The sequence below is a fragment of the Balaenoptera ricei genome, chromosome 16, assembly GCF_028023285.1.
Source record: "Balaenoptera ricei isolate mBalRic1 chromosome 16, mBalRic1.hap2, whole genome shotgun sequence".
NCBI classification, from domain to species: domain Eukaryota; kingdom Metazoa; phylum Chordata; class Mammalia; order Artiodactyla; family Balaenopteridae; genus Balaenoptera; species Balaenoptera ricei.
Window position 1 is genome coordinate 84,250,942 of NC_082654.1, and position 16,606 is coordinate 84,267,547.

The 16,606-nt window shown below is 47.1% G+C and overlaps 1 protein-coding gene across 1 annotated transcript in view; it reads right to left on the reverse strand.

The window, feature by feature from the left end:
• Window positions 1-4,889: 4,889 nt before the first annotated feature.
• The window catches only part of LOC132350452 (myosin-8-like), a 113,681-nt gene continuing 101,964 nt past the window's right edge, over window positions 4,890-16,606 (reverse strand). The window contains 9 exon segments of the mRNA XM_059899636.1: window positions 4,890-5,162; window positions 6,167-6,262; window positions 6,823-6,906; window positions 6,908-6,931; window positions 7,116-7,289; window positions 7,599-7,724; window positions 9,337-9,540; window positions 9,621-9,929; window positions 10,707-10,831. Of these exon segments, the coding sequence (XP_059755619.1) occupies window positions 5,013-5,162; window positions 6,167-6,262; window positions 6,823-6,906; window positions 6,908-6,931; window positions 7,116-7,289; window positions 7,599-7,724; window positions 9,337-9,540; window positions 9,621-9,929; window positions 10,707-10,831 (1,292 nt within the window). The 3' untranslated portion in view covers window positions 4,890-5,012.

Consider the following 16,606-nt stretch of genomic DNA (forward strand, 5'->3'; position numbering starts at 1 on the left):
GAGCCTACTGATTATCAGGTGTTGTAAATATGCAATAGTCAGTGCAACATGACTGCAAAATAAAATGACAAATACTGCAAAATTTTCAGAATTTAATGAAGTTGATGAAAGTGGTATTAGAAACCTGCTTAAATTTTGCAAAGCCACTGGCCAGGGTGATGCAGCAGCACTGAACTAGTTAATAATTATAAAATTCTGAACATGGACAATGATGATCCAATAAGTGCTTCAAGGGAGTGAGTTTAGGATCAAAGGATTAGGAAGACCCTTAAAATATCAATGAAGACATCATACAGTTTTTGCAAAAAAGGGCATTCTTTATGATTGCATTGCAAAAGTTAAACATAAAGGGTGCCACATCATACAAGATTGTGAGAAGGATGTTCCTTTCCTCCCAACTCCAACATTGATTCATTCTTTGTTCTAAGAATTAACAGAGATGCAGTTGTAACGTAAATCTTGTGAAGTATAAGAGAAAATAAATTTATTTCAGTGGTTCTGACTTGATTTTTATGATAAAATCCCAATCAGACTTTTTCCCCACAATTTACTGTGTAATTTTGGACTTCATTTTAATTAATTTCGATTCACCTTAAGTGGTTGTTTTCTGAGGTACATGATTGTTGATGTAGAAAATCCCAAAGAATTTCCCCCCAAACTCAGAACTATGAAGTGAGTTCAGTAGGGTTTCAGGGTATAACATAAACATACAAAAATCAGTTGTATTTCTTTAGGCTGTATGCTAGCAGTGAACATGTGGACACCAAAATTAGAAATACAGGGACTTCCCTGGTGGCGCAGTGGTTAAAAATCTGCTGGCCAATGCAGGGGACACAGGTTTGATCCCTGGTCCGGGAAGATCCCACACGCCATGGAGCAACTCAGGTCGTGCACCACAACAACTGAGCCTATGCTCTAGAGCCCGAGAGCCACAACTACTGAAGCCCGTGTGCCTAGAGCCCGTGCTCCACAACAAGAGAAGCCACCGCAGTGAGAAGCCTGCGCATCGCAATGAAGAGCAGCCCCCGCTCGCTGCAACTAGAGAAAGCCTGCGTGCAGCAACAAAGGCCCAATGCAGCCAAAAAAAAAAAAAAAAAAAAAAACAAGAAGTACAATGCAATTTACAATTACTTAAAAACAAAAAGAAAGAAAAAGAATTTAGGTGTAAATCTAACAAAACATGTACAGGACTTGTATGCTGGAAACTGTAAAACAAGGAAGACAGAAATTGAAGACGATCTGAATAAATGGAAAAACATACTTTATTCACGAATTGGAAGAATCAATATAGTAAGCTAATTTTCCCCAAACTGGTAAATAGATTTAATGTAATTCCTATCAAAAATTATAACTCTGGCTTTAAAGTTGGACATACAGTATCCTAATTATTATTTTCCCAAAGCACTATAATTGTAGTATTTCCCCCAATGAAAAATTTTAACAGCTTTATGGGGATATAATTGATGTATAACGAACTGTACATATTTAAAGAGTCTCGACATATGTAGACACTGTGACACCATCATCTGAATCAAGATAATGAACATGTCCATCACCCGCAAAGTTTCCTCCTGGTCCTTTGTAATACATCCTACTGTCCTTCTGTGCCTCCCATAAATCCTGCCTCTCTATCCCTAGGCAACCACTAGTCAGCTTTCAGTCACTATAGATTCATTTTTTTTCCCCTAGAATTTTATATAAATGGAATAATAGAGTCTACACTTTTTTGGTCTGGCTACTTTCCATCAGCATTATTATTTTGAGATCCATCCATGTTTTTGTGTGTGTTAATAGTTTATTTTTATCATTTTTAAAAAAAAATTATTTATTTTATTATTTTATTTATTTATTGTTTCTGGCTGCATTTGGTCTTCGTTGCCGCGGCCGGGCTTTTCTCTGGTTGCGGCGAGCTGAGGCTACTCTTCGTTGCGGTGTGCGGGCTTCTCATTGCGGTGGCTTCTCTTGTTGTGGAGCACGGGCTCTAGGTGCGTGGGCTTCAGTAGTTGTGGCTCTCGGGCTCTAGAGCGCAGGCTCAGTAGTTGTGGTGCATGGACTTAGTTGCTCCACGTCATGTGGGATCTTCCTGGACCAGGGCTCGAACCCGTGTCCCCTACATTGGCAGGCGGATTCTTAACCACTGCGCCACCAGGGAAGCCCAATAGTTTATTTTTTATCATTTTGTAGTATTACATTATATGGATTTACCATAATGTGTTTATCCATTCACCTGTTAATGGCCATTTGGGTGGTTTTCAGTTTGGGGCTATTACAGATAAATACGCTGTGAATATTTGTGTGGACATACGTTTTCATTTCTCTTGAGTAAATACCTAGAAGTGGAACGACTGGAACAAATGGGTAATTTCTTAACTTTTTAAGAGACTGCCAAACTATTTTCCAAAATGGTTATGCTGTTTTACATGACCACTAGCTGGTGTGAGAGGTCCAGTACCTCCACCTCTTGGCCAACACTTGGACTTTTAGTCATTGTAATAGGTGTGTTGTGATATCTCATTATGTTTTAATTATTAGTCCCCTAATGATTCATGATGAGCATTTTTCATGTGCTCTGTGTATATCTTCTTTGGTGAAATGTTTGTTTAAATCTTTTGGTTCTTTAAAAATTGGGTGATTTGTTTTCTTTTTAGTGAAGATATAGATTTCTGTATGTATTCTAGACACAAGTCCTTTATCAGGGGTATAATTTGCAAATACTTTTTCTCAGTCGGTGGCTTGTCCTTTCATTCTGTTTAACAGTGTTTTTCAAAGTGCAGAAACTGAATTTTGATGAAATCCAGTTTATCAATTTTTTCTCTCATGGCTTGTGCTTTTGGTGTTGGCATCTAAGAAATCTTTGTGTAAACCAAGGTCACAAAGATTTACTCTTATGTTTACTTCTAGAAGTTTTTGTGATTCTACTTGTGGTTTCCTCTTTGATCCAAAATTTAATTTAGGAGAGTATTTTGAATTTTTTTGTTTTAAACTGTTATTAATTTTAGACATTTTTGCGATTGAGGCCTGTGCAGTTTATACTGTAAAGGAGTGAGGCTGATAGGGGTTGGGAGGCAAGGGAGTGTGGATGGTAGAAGGTGGAAGAGGGACAGGAGTGCATAAAGTACAATTTTTGTCTAGATTGCATTTTTGTTCTACTGCTTCCTCTCTTTCTAGATACCAAACTCCTCATGTTTATACTGCACTAAATCTATCTTGTTTTATTCTTCCTCTTTTCATAAGTCCTTTCTCTCTCTCTCTCTCACCCACTCATCCATCCAATCTGTCAGAAAACCCTATGTGCGCCACCTTCACAGTACATCTAGAATCCATCTGCTTCTCGTCATCTCCCAGTGCCTATCTCTCTGGTCTAAGCCACTGTCATTTTTTATCTTTTATTTTGCAGTAGGCTCCTAACTGGTCTCACAGTTTCGACCTCTGCCCCCTTCAGTGTATTCTCAATGCAGCAGAGTGATTCTTTTTTTTTTTTTTTTAAAGCCTTATTTATTTATTCATTTTGGCTGTGTTGGGTCTTCTTTGCTGCGCACGGGCTTTCTGTAGTTGCGGCGAGAGGGGGCTACTCTCCCTTGCGGTGCAGAGGCTTCTCATTGCGGTGGCTTCTCTTGTTGTGGAGCACGGGCCCTAGGTGTGAGGGCTTCAGTAGTTGCAGCATGCGGGCTCAGTAGTTGTGGCTTGCAGGCTCTAGAGCACAGGCTTAGTAGTTGTGGTGCATGGGCTTAGTTGCTCCGCGGCATGTGGGATCTTCCAGGACCAGGGCTCGAACCCGTGTCCCCTGCATTGGCAGGCAGATTCTCAACCACTGCGCCACCAGGGAAGTCCCCAGAGTGATTCTTTTAAAATGTGTGTTAATATCACTCCTCTGCTCAAAACACTCCAAAGACTTCCCATCTCACTCTGAGTGAAGAAAAAAGTCCTCAGGTGGCCCTGAAGCCCTACATGATCCCTGGGGTCCCAGGTTCCTCTCTTATGCCGTGACTATCTTGCTCATTCTCCTCTAGCCCTGCTGGCCTCCTTCCTGTCCCTGGGCCATGCCAAACTGCCCCTGCCTCAGGGCCTTTGCATTTTCTTTTGTTCCCTCTGCCTGGAATACTCTTGCTTCCTTCAGGTCTCAGCTCAAATGTGTTTTTCTTAGAGAGGCCTTGCTTGACTCCTCTCTACATAGTACTAACTGCCTCCCTCTTACTTTTTTTATTTCTCATGAGCACTTACCTGACACATTACGCAGCTTCTTATTTTTTTTGTAGATCTTTTTACAAAAATTTTATGTTGGAGTGTAGTTGATTAACAATGATGTGTTAGTTACAGGTGTACAGCCGAGTGATTCACTTATACCCATACAAGTATCCATTCTTTTTCAAATTCTTTTCCCGTTTAGGTTATTACAGAATACTGAGCCGAGTTCCCTGTGCTATACACTAGGTTCTTGTTGATTATCTATTTTAACTATAGTAGACACAGCTTCTTATTTGTTGACTGCCTTTCTTTCCTTGCAGAATATAAGTTCCCAGAGGGAGGGAACTATGCTTTGTTCACTGCTATTCCCATAGTACTGAGAGCAGGGCCCGGCGCATAGTAGATGCTCAGTAACCACCTGCGGAGTGGGTGCATGAGTGTGTCCTGTCTGAAGGCGTAACCTCAGTGAGTGGTTTCCTTAGTCATTTGTAACAGTCTAGAGAGACTTAATAAAATTACGTCCAGTAAAAGGTAATTGTGTGTGTGTGTGGTGGAGCTGGAGATGGGAAAGGGGATGCGGGGTGGTGAGGGAGGTACAGATATTGAATGTTCCACAAAGCCATATATAATGTTAGAATAATAATAGCTAGGTGAGAACTGTGTTTGAGAATAAGTAATTTTGGAAGTAAATGAGTCTGGTTCAGTTTATCAGTTCACTGTAGTTTTTATTTATTCAACATGAGGAGAAAAACATCACAAAGCAAGTGACCCAAAATGGCACATTTTGTGCATTTCTTCAGCCCCTTGGCAGCATCAGGCAGATGTGTTCACTCTGCACTGACTTGTGTGTGAATCTCCCGGCTCTTCACCCGCAGCTTGTTGACCTGGGACTCGGCAATGTCAGCCCGTTCCTCGGCCTCCTCCAGCTCGTGCTGGAGCTTGCAGAATTTGTCAAGATTAGCATTGGATTGTTCCTCCTAAGAATAAAGTTGTGAGAGTTAGACTTTGTGGTTCTCATTGCACTTGTCACAAACAGGATTATTTCCTCAACTCAGATATTTCCTTCTTACGGTTTGTTTGTCATATCTGATTTCAAATCCAGACAGAACTTGTAACTTCAGTTACATTTTTTACTCTAAAGAATGAAAGAAGAAATAGTTTGAAATGGAAGAGACGAGCTCATTATGTCAAACCCATGTATACGTGCAGTCTATTTACGATGTATGGACTGAGTGGAAAGGAGGAAGAGACCCATGTGCGCTCGCTCACAGAGGTTAGACAGTAAATGTAAGGTCAAATTCTGACTTTGGGAAAATCCCAGTTGAAGTGTTTTTGCCATATATTTTAACTCTGGTATACAGAGACGCTGCGGGTGGGGGGATGGGGATAGGAAGAAATTATGCCCTTTGTTGGTTGCACTTACTACCATTCGTGCCTCTCCCTTTCGTGTTCCCTTTTCTTACCTCTTACCCACTACATTGTGTCTGGAAGAGTGGGGAACAACCAGGAAAAGTGAAGCTGGAGAATCTTCCAACACATCCTAATTTGCTACAGCGAATGTGCAGGGATAAGTCCCTGCTGATGACAGTGGTAGTGAGGGAAGGAGTCAGCTGGGGTAAAAGATTTCTGTTTGGCTTTTGGGAACAATTGATTTTGTGCATTTCTAGAGGGAGAGGGATATTTATCATGGTGTTAGATTTTCTGCTGGATATTCTTTGCAGCTATCAAGTAAGGTGGGTTATTTGGAATTTTCTTTTTTTCCCCCAACCCCTACAAATTGCTTAATAATAAAAATATCTCGTCTTGAGGTCTTATTCTATAATTAGGATTTGGGGGTAAATTCATATTTATATCCTCTCTCTTAAAATAAGAATGACATATTCTTACTTGGTCTCTTTCTTTCTCATTAACACATTCTCTTAATATACTTTCTACCCCCAACGAAGTTTTCTTCTTCCCTCAAGGGCTTAAAGATACTTACAGCCTCCTCAGCTTGCCTCTTGTATGATTTCACCTTTGCCTGTAATTTATCTACCAGGTCTTGCAGCCTGAGAACATTCTTGCGGTCTTCCTCAGTCTGGAAGTTTGAAAAAAATGGTCTGCATTGAATCCAACAAAATCAACCCACTACAGGTGGTGAAGTAAATCACTTTGATATGATGGCAGGTGGGCCTGGGGTAAATGTGGTCAACTCTGAGGCTTCCTTCATAGTATTAACAGTAGCCACTCTTGTTAAATGTCCACTGTGTGCAGGCACTATATTGGAGAGTTATACACGTCTCTAATCCTTACCTCCCTACTCTGGTGAGTAGATGTTTTTATTCTATTTTACAGGTGATGAATTAAGGTTGAGAGTGTTAGGTAACCTATCCGAGTTTAAAAAGTAAGAGGCCAAACTAGGACTAATACCAGTTTATCTGTCTTTGAAACCTGTATTCTTTCCTCACTTACACGATTTTCTAAAGGCCTTCCTGATTTTCCTAGCTTAGGAAAGGGTCTGTGATAGGTGATTGTGTCATTTGCCCCTTATGTATATCGAGTTAACATGTAGCTGTTTGTGAGTACCACATAGTCACCAGGTTTTCAATTTCCCTTTGTGCAGGAAGTCTGGATATTCTAGAAAGCTCTTCCCCTTACCTGGTAGGTGAGTTCCTTTACTCTTCTCTCGTGTTTCCGCAAACCTTTAACAGCCTCAGCATTACGTTTCTGCTCACTTTCAACCTACCTCTCCTTCAAGCTCACGTACCTACAATCAAGAAAGATACTTATATAGTCAGTCTTGGGGGATGTTAATTACCTCAGGACCTACTGACGATATTGGGTGGCTGTCCCCAGCCACAGGATAAGGATGGGAGTCAATATACAAGAAGAGAGAAGGATCGGGGAGTGCCGTTTTCACTTTCCGGATTCAGAGAGATTGAGAGACCCACCCTGGCCTCCAGCTTCTGGATGTACTTCTTGCCACCCTTCAGGGCCAGCTGCTCAGCCTCGTCCAGGTGGTGCTTCAGGTCCTTCACCGTCTGCTCCAGGTTCTTCTTCATCCGCTCCAGGTGGGCGCTGGTGTCCTGCTCCTTCTCTGTCAGCTCCTCGGCCATCATGGCCGCCTGGTTAAGTTCACAAGAGGCATCAGTGGGCCACCCACCCCTCCTATGCGGGCACACGGAGGGTGCTGTGAGGCTGGTACTAGGCACGCTGATGCTTTCCTCCTTGCCGCAGCCACCACTGATGCTGCATGGTTCCCCTCCCACTTTGCCTCTGCTGAGGCTCCGTCTCCTTCCGTCTCTCCGGGAAGCCACCACTGACTGAATGCAGGGGTGAGGAGAGGAAACCTACTTGCAGGTCCCAAAGGGGCGGCGTAGAAGCCCCTTTCTTATCTCCAGACAGCATCTCTGATAAGAAAGAATGGAGCGCACATCCTTGACATCCTTCTTGGCCTTCTCCTCTGCATTTTTGGACTCCTGGATAGACTTCTCCACCTCTGCCTGGCATTGGGCTATGTCAGCTTCCAGTTTTTTCTTGGTATTTATCAGGCACGTGTTCTACAAGAAAAATTAGATAAGAGGTTCGGGCTACATTTGGACACTCACAACGATCGGAAGGGAGAGGGTTGGGTGGGGAAAGAAGTCAAGCTCGAGAACGTTCCATTTCTTATTTTTCACACAGGTGAAAAAAAATTAAAGAGACTTTCATTTTTGATAGACAGATATCCCAAAACAGGCCCGAGAATTGTACATAAAAGAATTGAGTAAATGATAAATGTGGACATTCAAATATTTGAGGAAGGATAAATTATTTAGTTAAAGGTGCTGGAACAAGGAAATGGTTGACATAACTATGTGAAATGAAAAATAATTCTCATGATCAAAACATTGTACAGAGTTGTTAGGATGATGACAAACGAGGAAACATTTGCAATGTGCATTACTGAAAAAATATTCCTTCCTTAATATGTAAAAAAGACAAATCATTAAGAAAAAAGGGCAAAAGTACAAATAGCTAAGACACACCATAAGAAATACAAATAGCCAACAAATACGACAAAATGTTCCACCTCATTAGTAATCAAAGAAATAAGAATTTTTAAAATGAGGCATTTTCAACCATAAAATCGGTGAAGATTAAAAAAAAATAATAATAGCTAAGCACTCTCACTTATTTTCCCCACGGGAGTAAAAATTGGGACAACTTTGTTAAAGACCAATTTACAACATATCATAAATGTCTTTGCTGTTTTGACCATGAATATATACTTCCAGGAATTTACTGACTTTTAGGAATATTAAGGAAATAGTAATCATGGATATATGTGAAAATTTAGTTATGAAGAAGTTAGTCATACAATCTTCTAATCATAAACATTTTGATTGGGAACAGTCTAAAAATATCCAACCGTAGAAGACTGATTAAATAAATGTGCCATAATACACAACTAAAATGGACTGCTTTTCTGCCATTAAAAAACTGTATCATAGAAAACTATTTTAAAATATAGAAATATGTTCACAAGACGTTGTTAAATGAAAAAAAGTTGCAAAAGGATTGATCACGTTTACAAAAAATATCATATTTATGTATAGACACAAGAGCCTAGAATAGGAGATCCCAAAATGCTAACAATATGGTTGGTATTCTTCTAGTTTTTTGGCTAATTCAAAAAATAGTTTTTAAAGCAAGGAATTTTGGGGGAATTCCCTGGCAGTCCAGTGATTAGGGCTTTGTGTTTCCACCGCGCGGGGCGCGGGTTCAATCTCTGGTTGGGGAACTAAGATCCCGTATGCCATGTGGTGTGGTCCAAAAAAATAAGAAATGAAACAAGGAATTCTTGAACTTTCCTGAAAGTAATTATTTCAAAAGACAATCCTAATTTTCTAAGCTTGCAGCTTAAATGTTACTGCCTCTGTGAAGCCTTTTCCAGCCCTTTTATGCAATAATTTGTCATGCCTTGCTCTGATTTCCCCATGATCTTTTATCTTCAGATAAAAGAAAGCTCAGCAATCTGTCCATCTAGAGCCCAAGTTATTCCAAGAACTAGGCCTAATGAAAGTTTGTCTTGACCGCTAGCCTGGAAGGAGCGGTGGGAACTCCTCTCCATCAAGCCTGGGTCCTGCCTGCCTCCAGGGTGGACCCAGAGTGGAGTGAGGACGGACACACGTGGGAGTGAAGGAGCTGCACGCGGTCGCTGGCCTCCAGCAGCTCGTGCTCCGCCAGCTTGCGGGTGCGCTCCGTCCGCGCCAGGGCCACCTTCCTCTCCTCCGGCTCCTCCAGCGAGAGGCCATTCCTGCGCTCCACGAGGGCCAGCTGCTCCTTGTGGTACTCGCTGCTCCTCAGGGCGTCATCCAGATGCAGCTGGGAGTCCTTCACGAGAAACCAGGGGTGAGACCGGAGCCCAGGGCAGGCTGAGGTCCCGCCAGGTCCTGCAGGGGCCGTGCACTCACCTTGAGCTGGCTCTGGACTGAGCACAGGTGTTTCTGGGTCTCTGCCACCTGGCGGTTGGAGTAGCCCAGCTGAATCTCCATCTCACTGAGGTCTCTCTCCATCTTCTTCTTCAGCCTCAGAGCAACATTCCGGCTCCAGATCTCAGCATCCAGCACGCTTTGCATGGCCTTTGCTGCCCGCTGGCTGTTTCTTTTCAGCTGCTCGATTTCGTCTTCCTTCTCAGTGATCTTGCGGTCAAGCTCAGATTTCAGCTGGTTCAACTCTAGCTGGACACGCAAAATCTTGCCCTCTTCATGCTTCAAGGAACCCTGATAAAAGTAAAGGAGTGATTGGGATTGCTGGGGGCAGCCACCTTCTTGAATGAGGTTTTTCATCCCCATTAGGATAAAAAGGGTATTATTAGGCTCATTTTACAAATAAATAGAACAGTACTCAAAAAGGTCAAACAGTTTGCTCCCAAATTGTTACTAGTAATGAAACTAGAATTGAAGCTTTGTTGTTAACAATTTTATGTCTTGAGAAGGACAGAGCATCGTTTTCAATTAATAAAAATTTTGATTACTGTGTCTTTTTAAATAGTGACCATAAGTCAGGAGCCAACCTCTGCTCAAAAAAGACAGAGAAAGACAGAGGAATTGCTCTCCTGTTATCCTGCATAGTGCAAATTTCCCTAGACCCTCTTAAGCATCCGCCCCTCACTGGCCACAGCTGGTGATAGCATCAGGATCCTGCACTCTTTGGACCACACAGAATTCCCAGCAGCCAAAGATGACCGTGTATAACTCTCTGTTAAAACTAAGGGATTCTGAGCTGGCTCTCAGGATGTTTGGTGATTGAGTCCTTGCTTTCTGAGAGGAAGACGTTGAGGACATAATGAACAAGTTTATTTATTCAATAGGAGAAATACGATGGACTAGAGAACACTCATGAGGCGAGGCAGCAGAGAGCAGCTGGTCCCCCCCAGGGTGGGGGTGGGGCTGGATTCTTCCCATTGGAGCCCCAGTGCCTCCTGCAGGAAGGGCCCCTGGGGGTGGTCTAGTCCCCTTCCTCAGCGCCCCGCCCTCCTTCACTTCTCAGACACGTGCCTCCACCTCTTCCAGGGCAGCCTGGAGGTCTGACATTTCTTGCTGCACTCGCTTCCTGGTCTTCTCCAATTCCTGAAGATTCTTGCTCATTTCTGCAATCTGCATGGTTAAGTCGGAAATCTCTTCTGCAAAGCACAGGCTTGATTTAGGCTGTTTTCACAGGCTCTGTCTGATAGCACCGGCATTTGCCAGGGAATTTGGGGATTGGTGATTCATTCATGACCTTCATATAGGAGAGGACAAAGACAGGGAAACCTTTCGGGGGAGGTGTCGACAAGACACAGGTGTGTGGCCTCACCTGAAGATGCAGAGGGAGGAACAACAGAACACCTGTATGACCCTGAACCTTCACACGGTACACAAAAGGGTCACAGAGAGGACCGGGGGAGACTACTGTGGAGAAAACACAGAATCATGGTCTCAGAAATAGAAGGGGCTTTAGAGGCCATTGGGTCTGGCCTAGTTTTGTAGGACAGCGGTCTGAGATCCTAAGGGATCTAGTGACAGGATCAAGGACACAAAGCCATGTAGAGACAGAATCCATGGAAGATATGTTCTGTAGAAGAGCACGGAGCTTAGCAGCCCAGCGAAGCCTCTGTTCTCGAGAACAAGGCTTGGCTGTGACTATGCCTTACATGGGGGAAGTTTGGGTCCCAGGGTAAAGAGAATAGATGTGAGGATTTTGTGGGGAATCGGGAAGGAGGAGGCTGTGGCCAAATGGGGGAGTGGTGGCCAGAAGAGAAGGGGGGCTGTCACACACCTGTGATAGGGAGAGAGCTGGGGGCTGTCACACCCCTGTGACGGGAAGACAGCTGGGGGCTGTGACATACCTGTGATGGGGAGACAGTTGGGGGCAGTCACATACCTGTGATGTAGAGACGACTGGGGGCTGTCACATACCTGTGACGGGGAGAGAGTTGGGGGCTGTCAGGCACCTGTGGTGCAGAGACAGCTGGGAGCTGTCACATACCTGTGATTGGGAGACAGCTGGGGGCTGTGACTCACCGGTGATGGGGAGAGAGGTGGGGGCTGTGACTCACCTGTGATGGGGAGAGACGTGGGGGCTGTGACTCACCTGTGATGGGGAGAGAGGTGGGGGCTGTCACCTACCTGTGATGGGGAGAGAGATGGGGGCTGTCACGTACCTGTGATGCAGATAGAGCTGGTGGCTGTCACATACCTGTGATGTGGAGACAGCTTGCGACTGTAACATACCTGTGATGGGGAGAGAGTTGGGAGCTGTCAGACACCTTTGATGCGGAGACAGCTGGGGGCTGTCACATACTTGTGATGGGGAGACAGCCGGGGGCCGTCACTCACCTGTGATGGGGAGAGAGGTGGGGGCTGTCACACACCTGTGATGGGGAGAGAGATGGGGACTGTCACATACCTGTGAGGCGGAGACAGCTGGGGGTTGTCACACACCTGTGATGGGGAGAGAGTTGGGTCCTGTCAGGCACTTGTGATGCGGAGAGAGCTGGGGGCTGTCACATGCCTGTGATGTGGAGACAGCTGGGGCCTGTCACATACCTGTGATGGGGAGAGAGCTGGGGGCTATCACTCACCTGTGATTGGGAGAGAGTTGGGGATTGTCACATACTTGTAATGCTGAGACAGCTGGGGACTCTCAAACACCTCTGATAGGGAGAGGCCTTGGGATTGCCCATACATGTGATGTGGAGACAGCTGGGGGCTGCCACATACCTAAAATGGGGAGACAGCTGGGGGCAGTCACATACCTGTGATGTGGAGACAGCTGGGGCCTGTCAAATATTTGTGATGGGGAGAGATTTTGGGCTCTCACATACCTGTGATGCAGAGAGAGCTGGTGGCTGTCACATACCTGTGATTTGGAGACAGCTGGAGGTTGTCACATACCTGTGATGGGGAGAGAGCTGGGGTCTGTCCCTCGCCTGTGATTGGGAGAGAGCTGTGGGTTGTCACATACCTGTGAGGCCGAAACAGCTGTGGGTTGTCAAATAGCTCTGATGGGGAGAGAGTTGGGGCCTGTCACGCACCTGTGATGTGGAGACAGCTGGGGGCTGTCACATACCTGTGATGGGGAGAGAGCTGCGGACTGTCAAACACCTATGATGGGGAGAGAGCTGGGGGCTGTCAGTCACCTGTGATGTGTAGACTGCTGGTGGCTGTCACATACCTGTGATGGGGAGAGAGCTGCGGGCTGTCACACACCTGTGATGGGGAGAGAGTTGGGGATTGTCACATACTTGTAATGCTGAGACAGCTGGGGACTCTCAAACACCTCTGATAGGGAGAGGCCTTGGGATTGCCCATACATGTGATGTGGAGACAGCTGGGGGCTGCCACATACCTAAAATGGGGAGACAGCTGGGGGCAGTCACATACCTGTGATGTGGAGACAGCTGGGGCCTGTCAAATATTTGTGATGGGGAGAGATTTTGGGCTCTCACATACCTGTGATGCAGAGAGAGCTGGTGGCTGTCACATACCTGTGATTTGGAGACAGCTGGAGGTTGTCACATACCTGTGATGGGGAGAGAGCTGGGGTCTGTCCCTCGCCTGTGATTGGGAGAGAGCTGTGGGTTGTCACATACCTGTGAGGCCGAAACAGCTGTGGGTTCTCAAATAGCTCTGATGGGGAGAGAGTTGGGGCCTGTCACGCACCTGTGATGTGGAGACAGCTGGGGGCTGTCACATACCTGTGATGGGGAGAGAGCTGCGGACTGTCAAACACCTATGATGGGGAGAGAGCTGGGGGCTGTCAGTCACCTGTGATGTGTAGACTGCTGGTGGCTGTCACATACCTGTGATGGGGAGAGAGCTGCGGGCTGTCACACACCTGTGATGGGGAGAGAGTTGGGGATTGTCACATACTTGTAATGCTGAGACAGCTGGGGGCTGTCACACACCGGTGATGGGTGTAGAGCTGGGGCTGTCACTCACCGGTGATGGGGAGAGAGATGCGGACTGTCACATACCTGTTATGCTGAGACAGCTGGGGGCTGTCACATACCTGTGATGGGGAGAGAGCTGGGGGCTGTCACATACCTGTGATGTGGAGACAGGTGGGGGCTGTCACATACTTGTGATGGGGAGAGAGCTGGGGGCTGTCACTCACCTGTGATCAGGAGAGAGATTGAGGCTGTCACCCACCTGTGAAGGGGAGAGAGCTGGGGGCTTTCACGCACCTGTGATATGGAGACAACTGGGGACGGTCACGCACGTGTGATGGGGAGAGAGCTGGGGACTGACACACCTGTGATGGGGAGAGAGCTGGGGGCTGTCACTCACCTCTAATGGCGAGAGAGCTCGCGGCTATCACAAACCTGTGATGGGGAAACACATGCGGACTGTCAAACACCTGTGATGGGGAGAGACCTGGGGGCTGTCACATACCTGTGATGCGGAGACAGCTGGTGTCTTTCACATACCTGTGATGTGGAGACAGCTAAGGGCTAACACATACCTGTGATGGGGAGAAAGTTGGGTGCTCTCAGGCATCTGTGATGTGGAGACAGATGGGAGTTGTCACATACCTGTGATTGGGAGAAAGCTGCGGTCTGTCACTCACCTATGATGTGAAGAGAGCTGGGGGCTATCACACAGCTTTGATGGGGAGAGAGATGTGGACTGTCACATACCTGTGACGCTGAGACAGCTGGGGGCTGTCACGTAACTGTGACGGGTAGAGCAGGGGCCGCAACTCACCTGTGATGGGGAGAGAGCTGGGGGCTGTCACTCACCTGTAATGAGGAGAGAGATGGGGGCTATCTCTCACCTGTGATGGGGAGAGAGCTGGGGGCTGTCACATACCTGTGATGAGGAGAGACTTGGGGTTTGTCATGCACCTGTGATGCGGAGACAGCTGGGGGCTGTCACATACCTGTGATGGGGAGAGAGCTGGGGGCTGTCACACACCTGTGATGGGGAGAGAGTTGGGGATTGTCACATACTTGTAATGCTGAGACAGCTGGGGGCTGTCACACCCCGGTGATGGGTGTAGAGCTGGGGCTGTCACTCACCGGTGATGGGGAGAGAGATGCGGACTGTCACATACCTGTGATGCTGTTACAGCTGGGGGCTGTCACATACTTGTGATGGGGAGAGAGCTGAGGGCTGTTACTCACCTGAGATGGGAAGAGAGATGAGGTATGTCAATCACCTGTGATGGGGAGCGAGCTGGGGCTGTCACGCACCTGTGATATGGAGATAGCTGGGTTCGGTCACACACCTGTGATGGGTAGACAGTTGGGGTCTGCCAGGCAACTGTGATGCGGTGACACCTGGGGTCTGTCAACTACCTCTGATGGGGAGAGAGCTGGGGGTTGTCACTCACCTGTGATGGGGAGAGAGCTGGGGGCTGTCACTCACCTGTGATGTGGAGAGAGCTGGGGGCTGTCACTCACCTGTGAAGGGGAGGGAGCTGGGCCTTATCACGCACCTGTGATATGGAGATAGATGGGGACGGTCACACACCTGTGATGGAGGGAGAGCTTGGGGCTGTCACACACCTGTGATGGCACGGGAGATGGGGACTGTCTAACACCTGTGATGGGGACAGAGGTGGGGTCTCTCACATACCTGAGAAGGGGAAGGGATAGGGACTGTCACTCCCCTGTGATGGGGAGAGAGCTGGGGACTGACACACCTGTGATGGGGAGAGAGCTGGGGGCTGTCACTCACCTCTAAAGGGGAGAGAGCTCGCGGCTATCACACTCCTGTGATGGGGAAAGACATGCGGACTGTCAAACACCTGTGATGGGGAGAGAACTGGGGCTGTCACATACATGTGATGCGGAGACAGCTGGTGTCTTTCACATACCTCTGATGTGGAGACAGCTAAGGGCTAACACATACTTGTGATGGGGAGAAAGTTGGGTGCTGTCAGGCATCTGTGATGTGGAGACAGCTGAGAGTTGTCACATACCTGTGATTGGGAGATAGCTGGGGTCTGTCACTCACCTATGATCTGGAGAGAGCTGGGGGCTATCACACAGTTTTGATGGGGAGAGAGATGGGGACTGTCACATACCTGTGACGGGTAGAGCTGGGGGCCGCCACTCACCTGTGATGGGGAGAGAGCTGGGGGCTGTCACTCACCTGTAATGAGGAGAGAGATGGGGGCTGTCTCTCACCTGTGATGGGGAGAGAGCAGGGGGCTGTCATCCTCCTATGAAGAGGAGAAAGCTGGGCGTTGTCACTCACCTGTGATATGGAGAGAGCTGGGGACGGTCAAACACCTGTGATGGGGAGAGAGCTTGGGTTTGTCACATACCTGTGATATAGAGACAGCTGTGGTCTATCACATACCTATAATGGGGAGACAGCTGGGGGCTGTGACATACCTGTGATGGGGAGAGAGTAGGAGGCTGTCACGCACCTGTGATATAGAGACAGCTGGCGACGGTCACACAACTGTGATGGGGAGAGAGCTGGTGGCTGTCACTCACTTGTGATGGGGAGAGAGATGGGGGCTGTCAATCAACTGTGATGGGGCGAGAGCTGGGGGCTGTCACACACCTGTGAATAGGAGAGAGCTGGGCATTTTCACTCACCTGTGATATGGAGACACCTGGGGACGGTCACACACCTGTGATGGGGAGAGAGCTGGGGGCTGTCACTCACTGTTGATGGGGAGAGAGATGGGTCTGTCACATACATGTGTTGGAGCGAGAGCTGGGGGCCGTCAACCACCTGTGAAAGGGAGAGAGCTGAGGGCTTTCACGCACCTCTGATATGGAGACAGCTGGGGACGGTCACACACCTGTGATGGGGAGAGAGCAGGGGGCAGTCACTCACTTGTGATGGGGAGAGAGATGGGGTCAGTCAATCAACTGTGATGGGGCGAGAGCTTGGGTCTGTCACCCACCTGTGAAGGGGAAAGAGCTGGGGGCTTTCACGCACCTGTGGTATGGAGA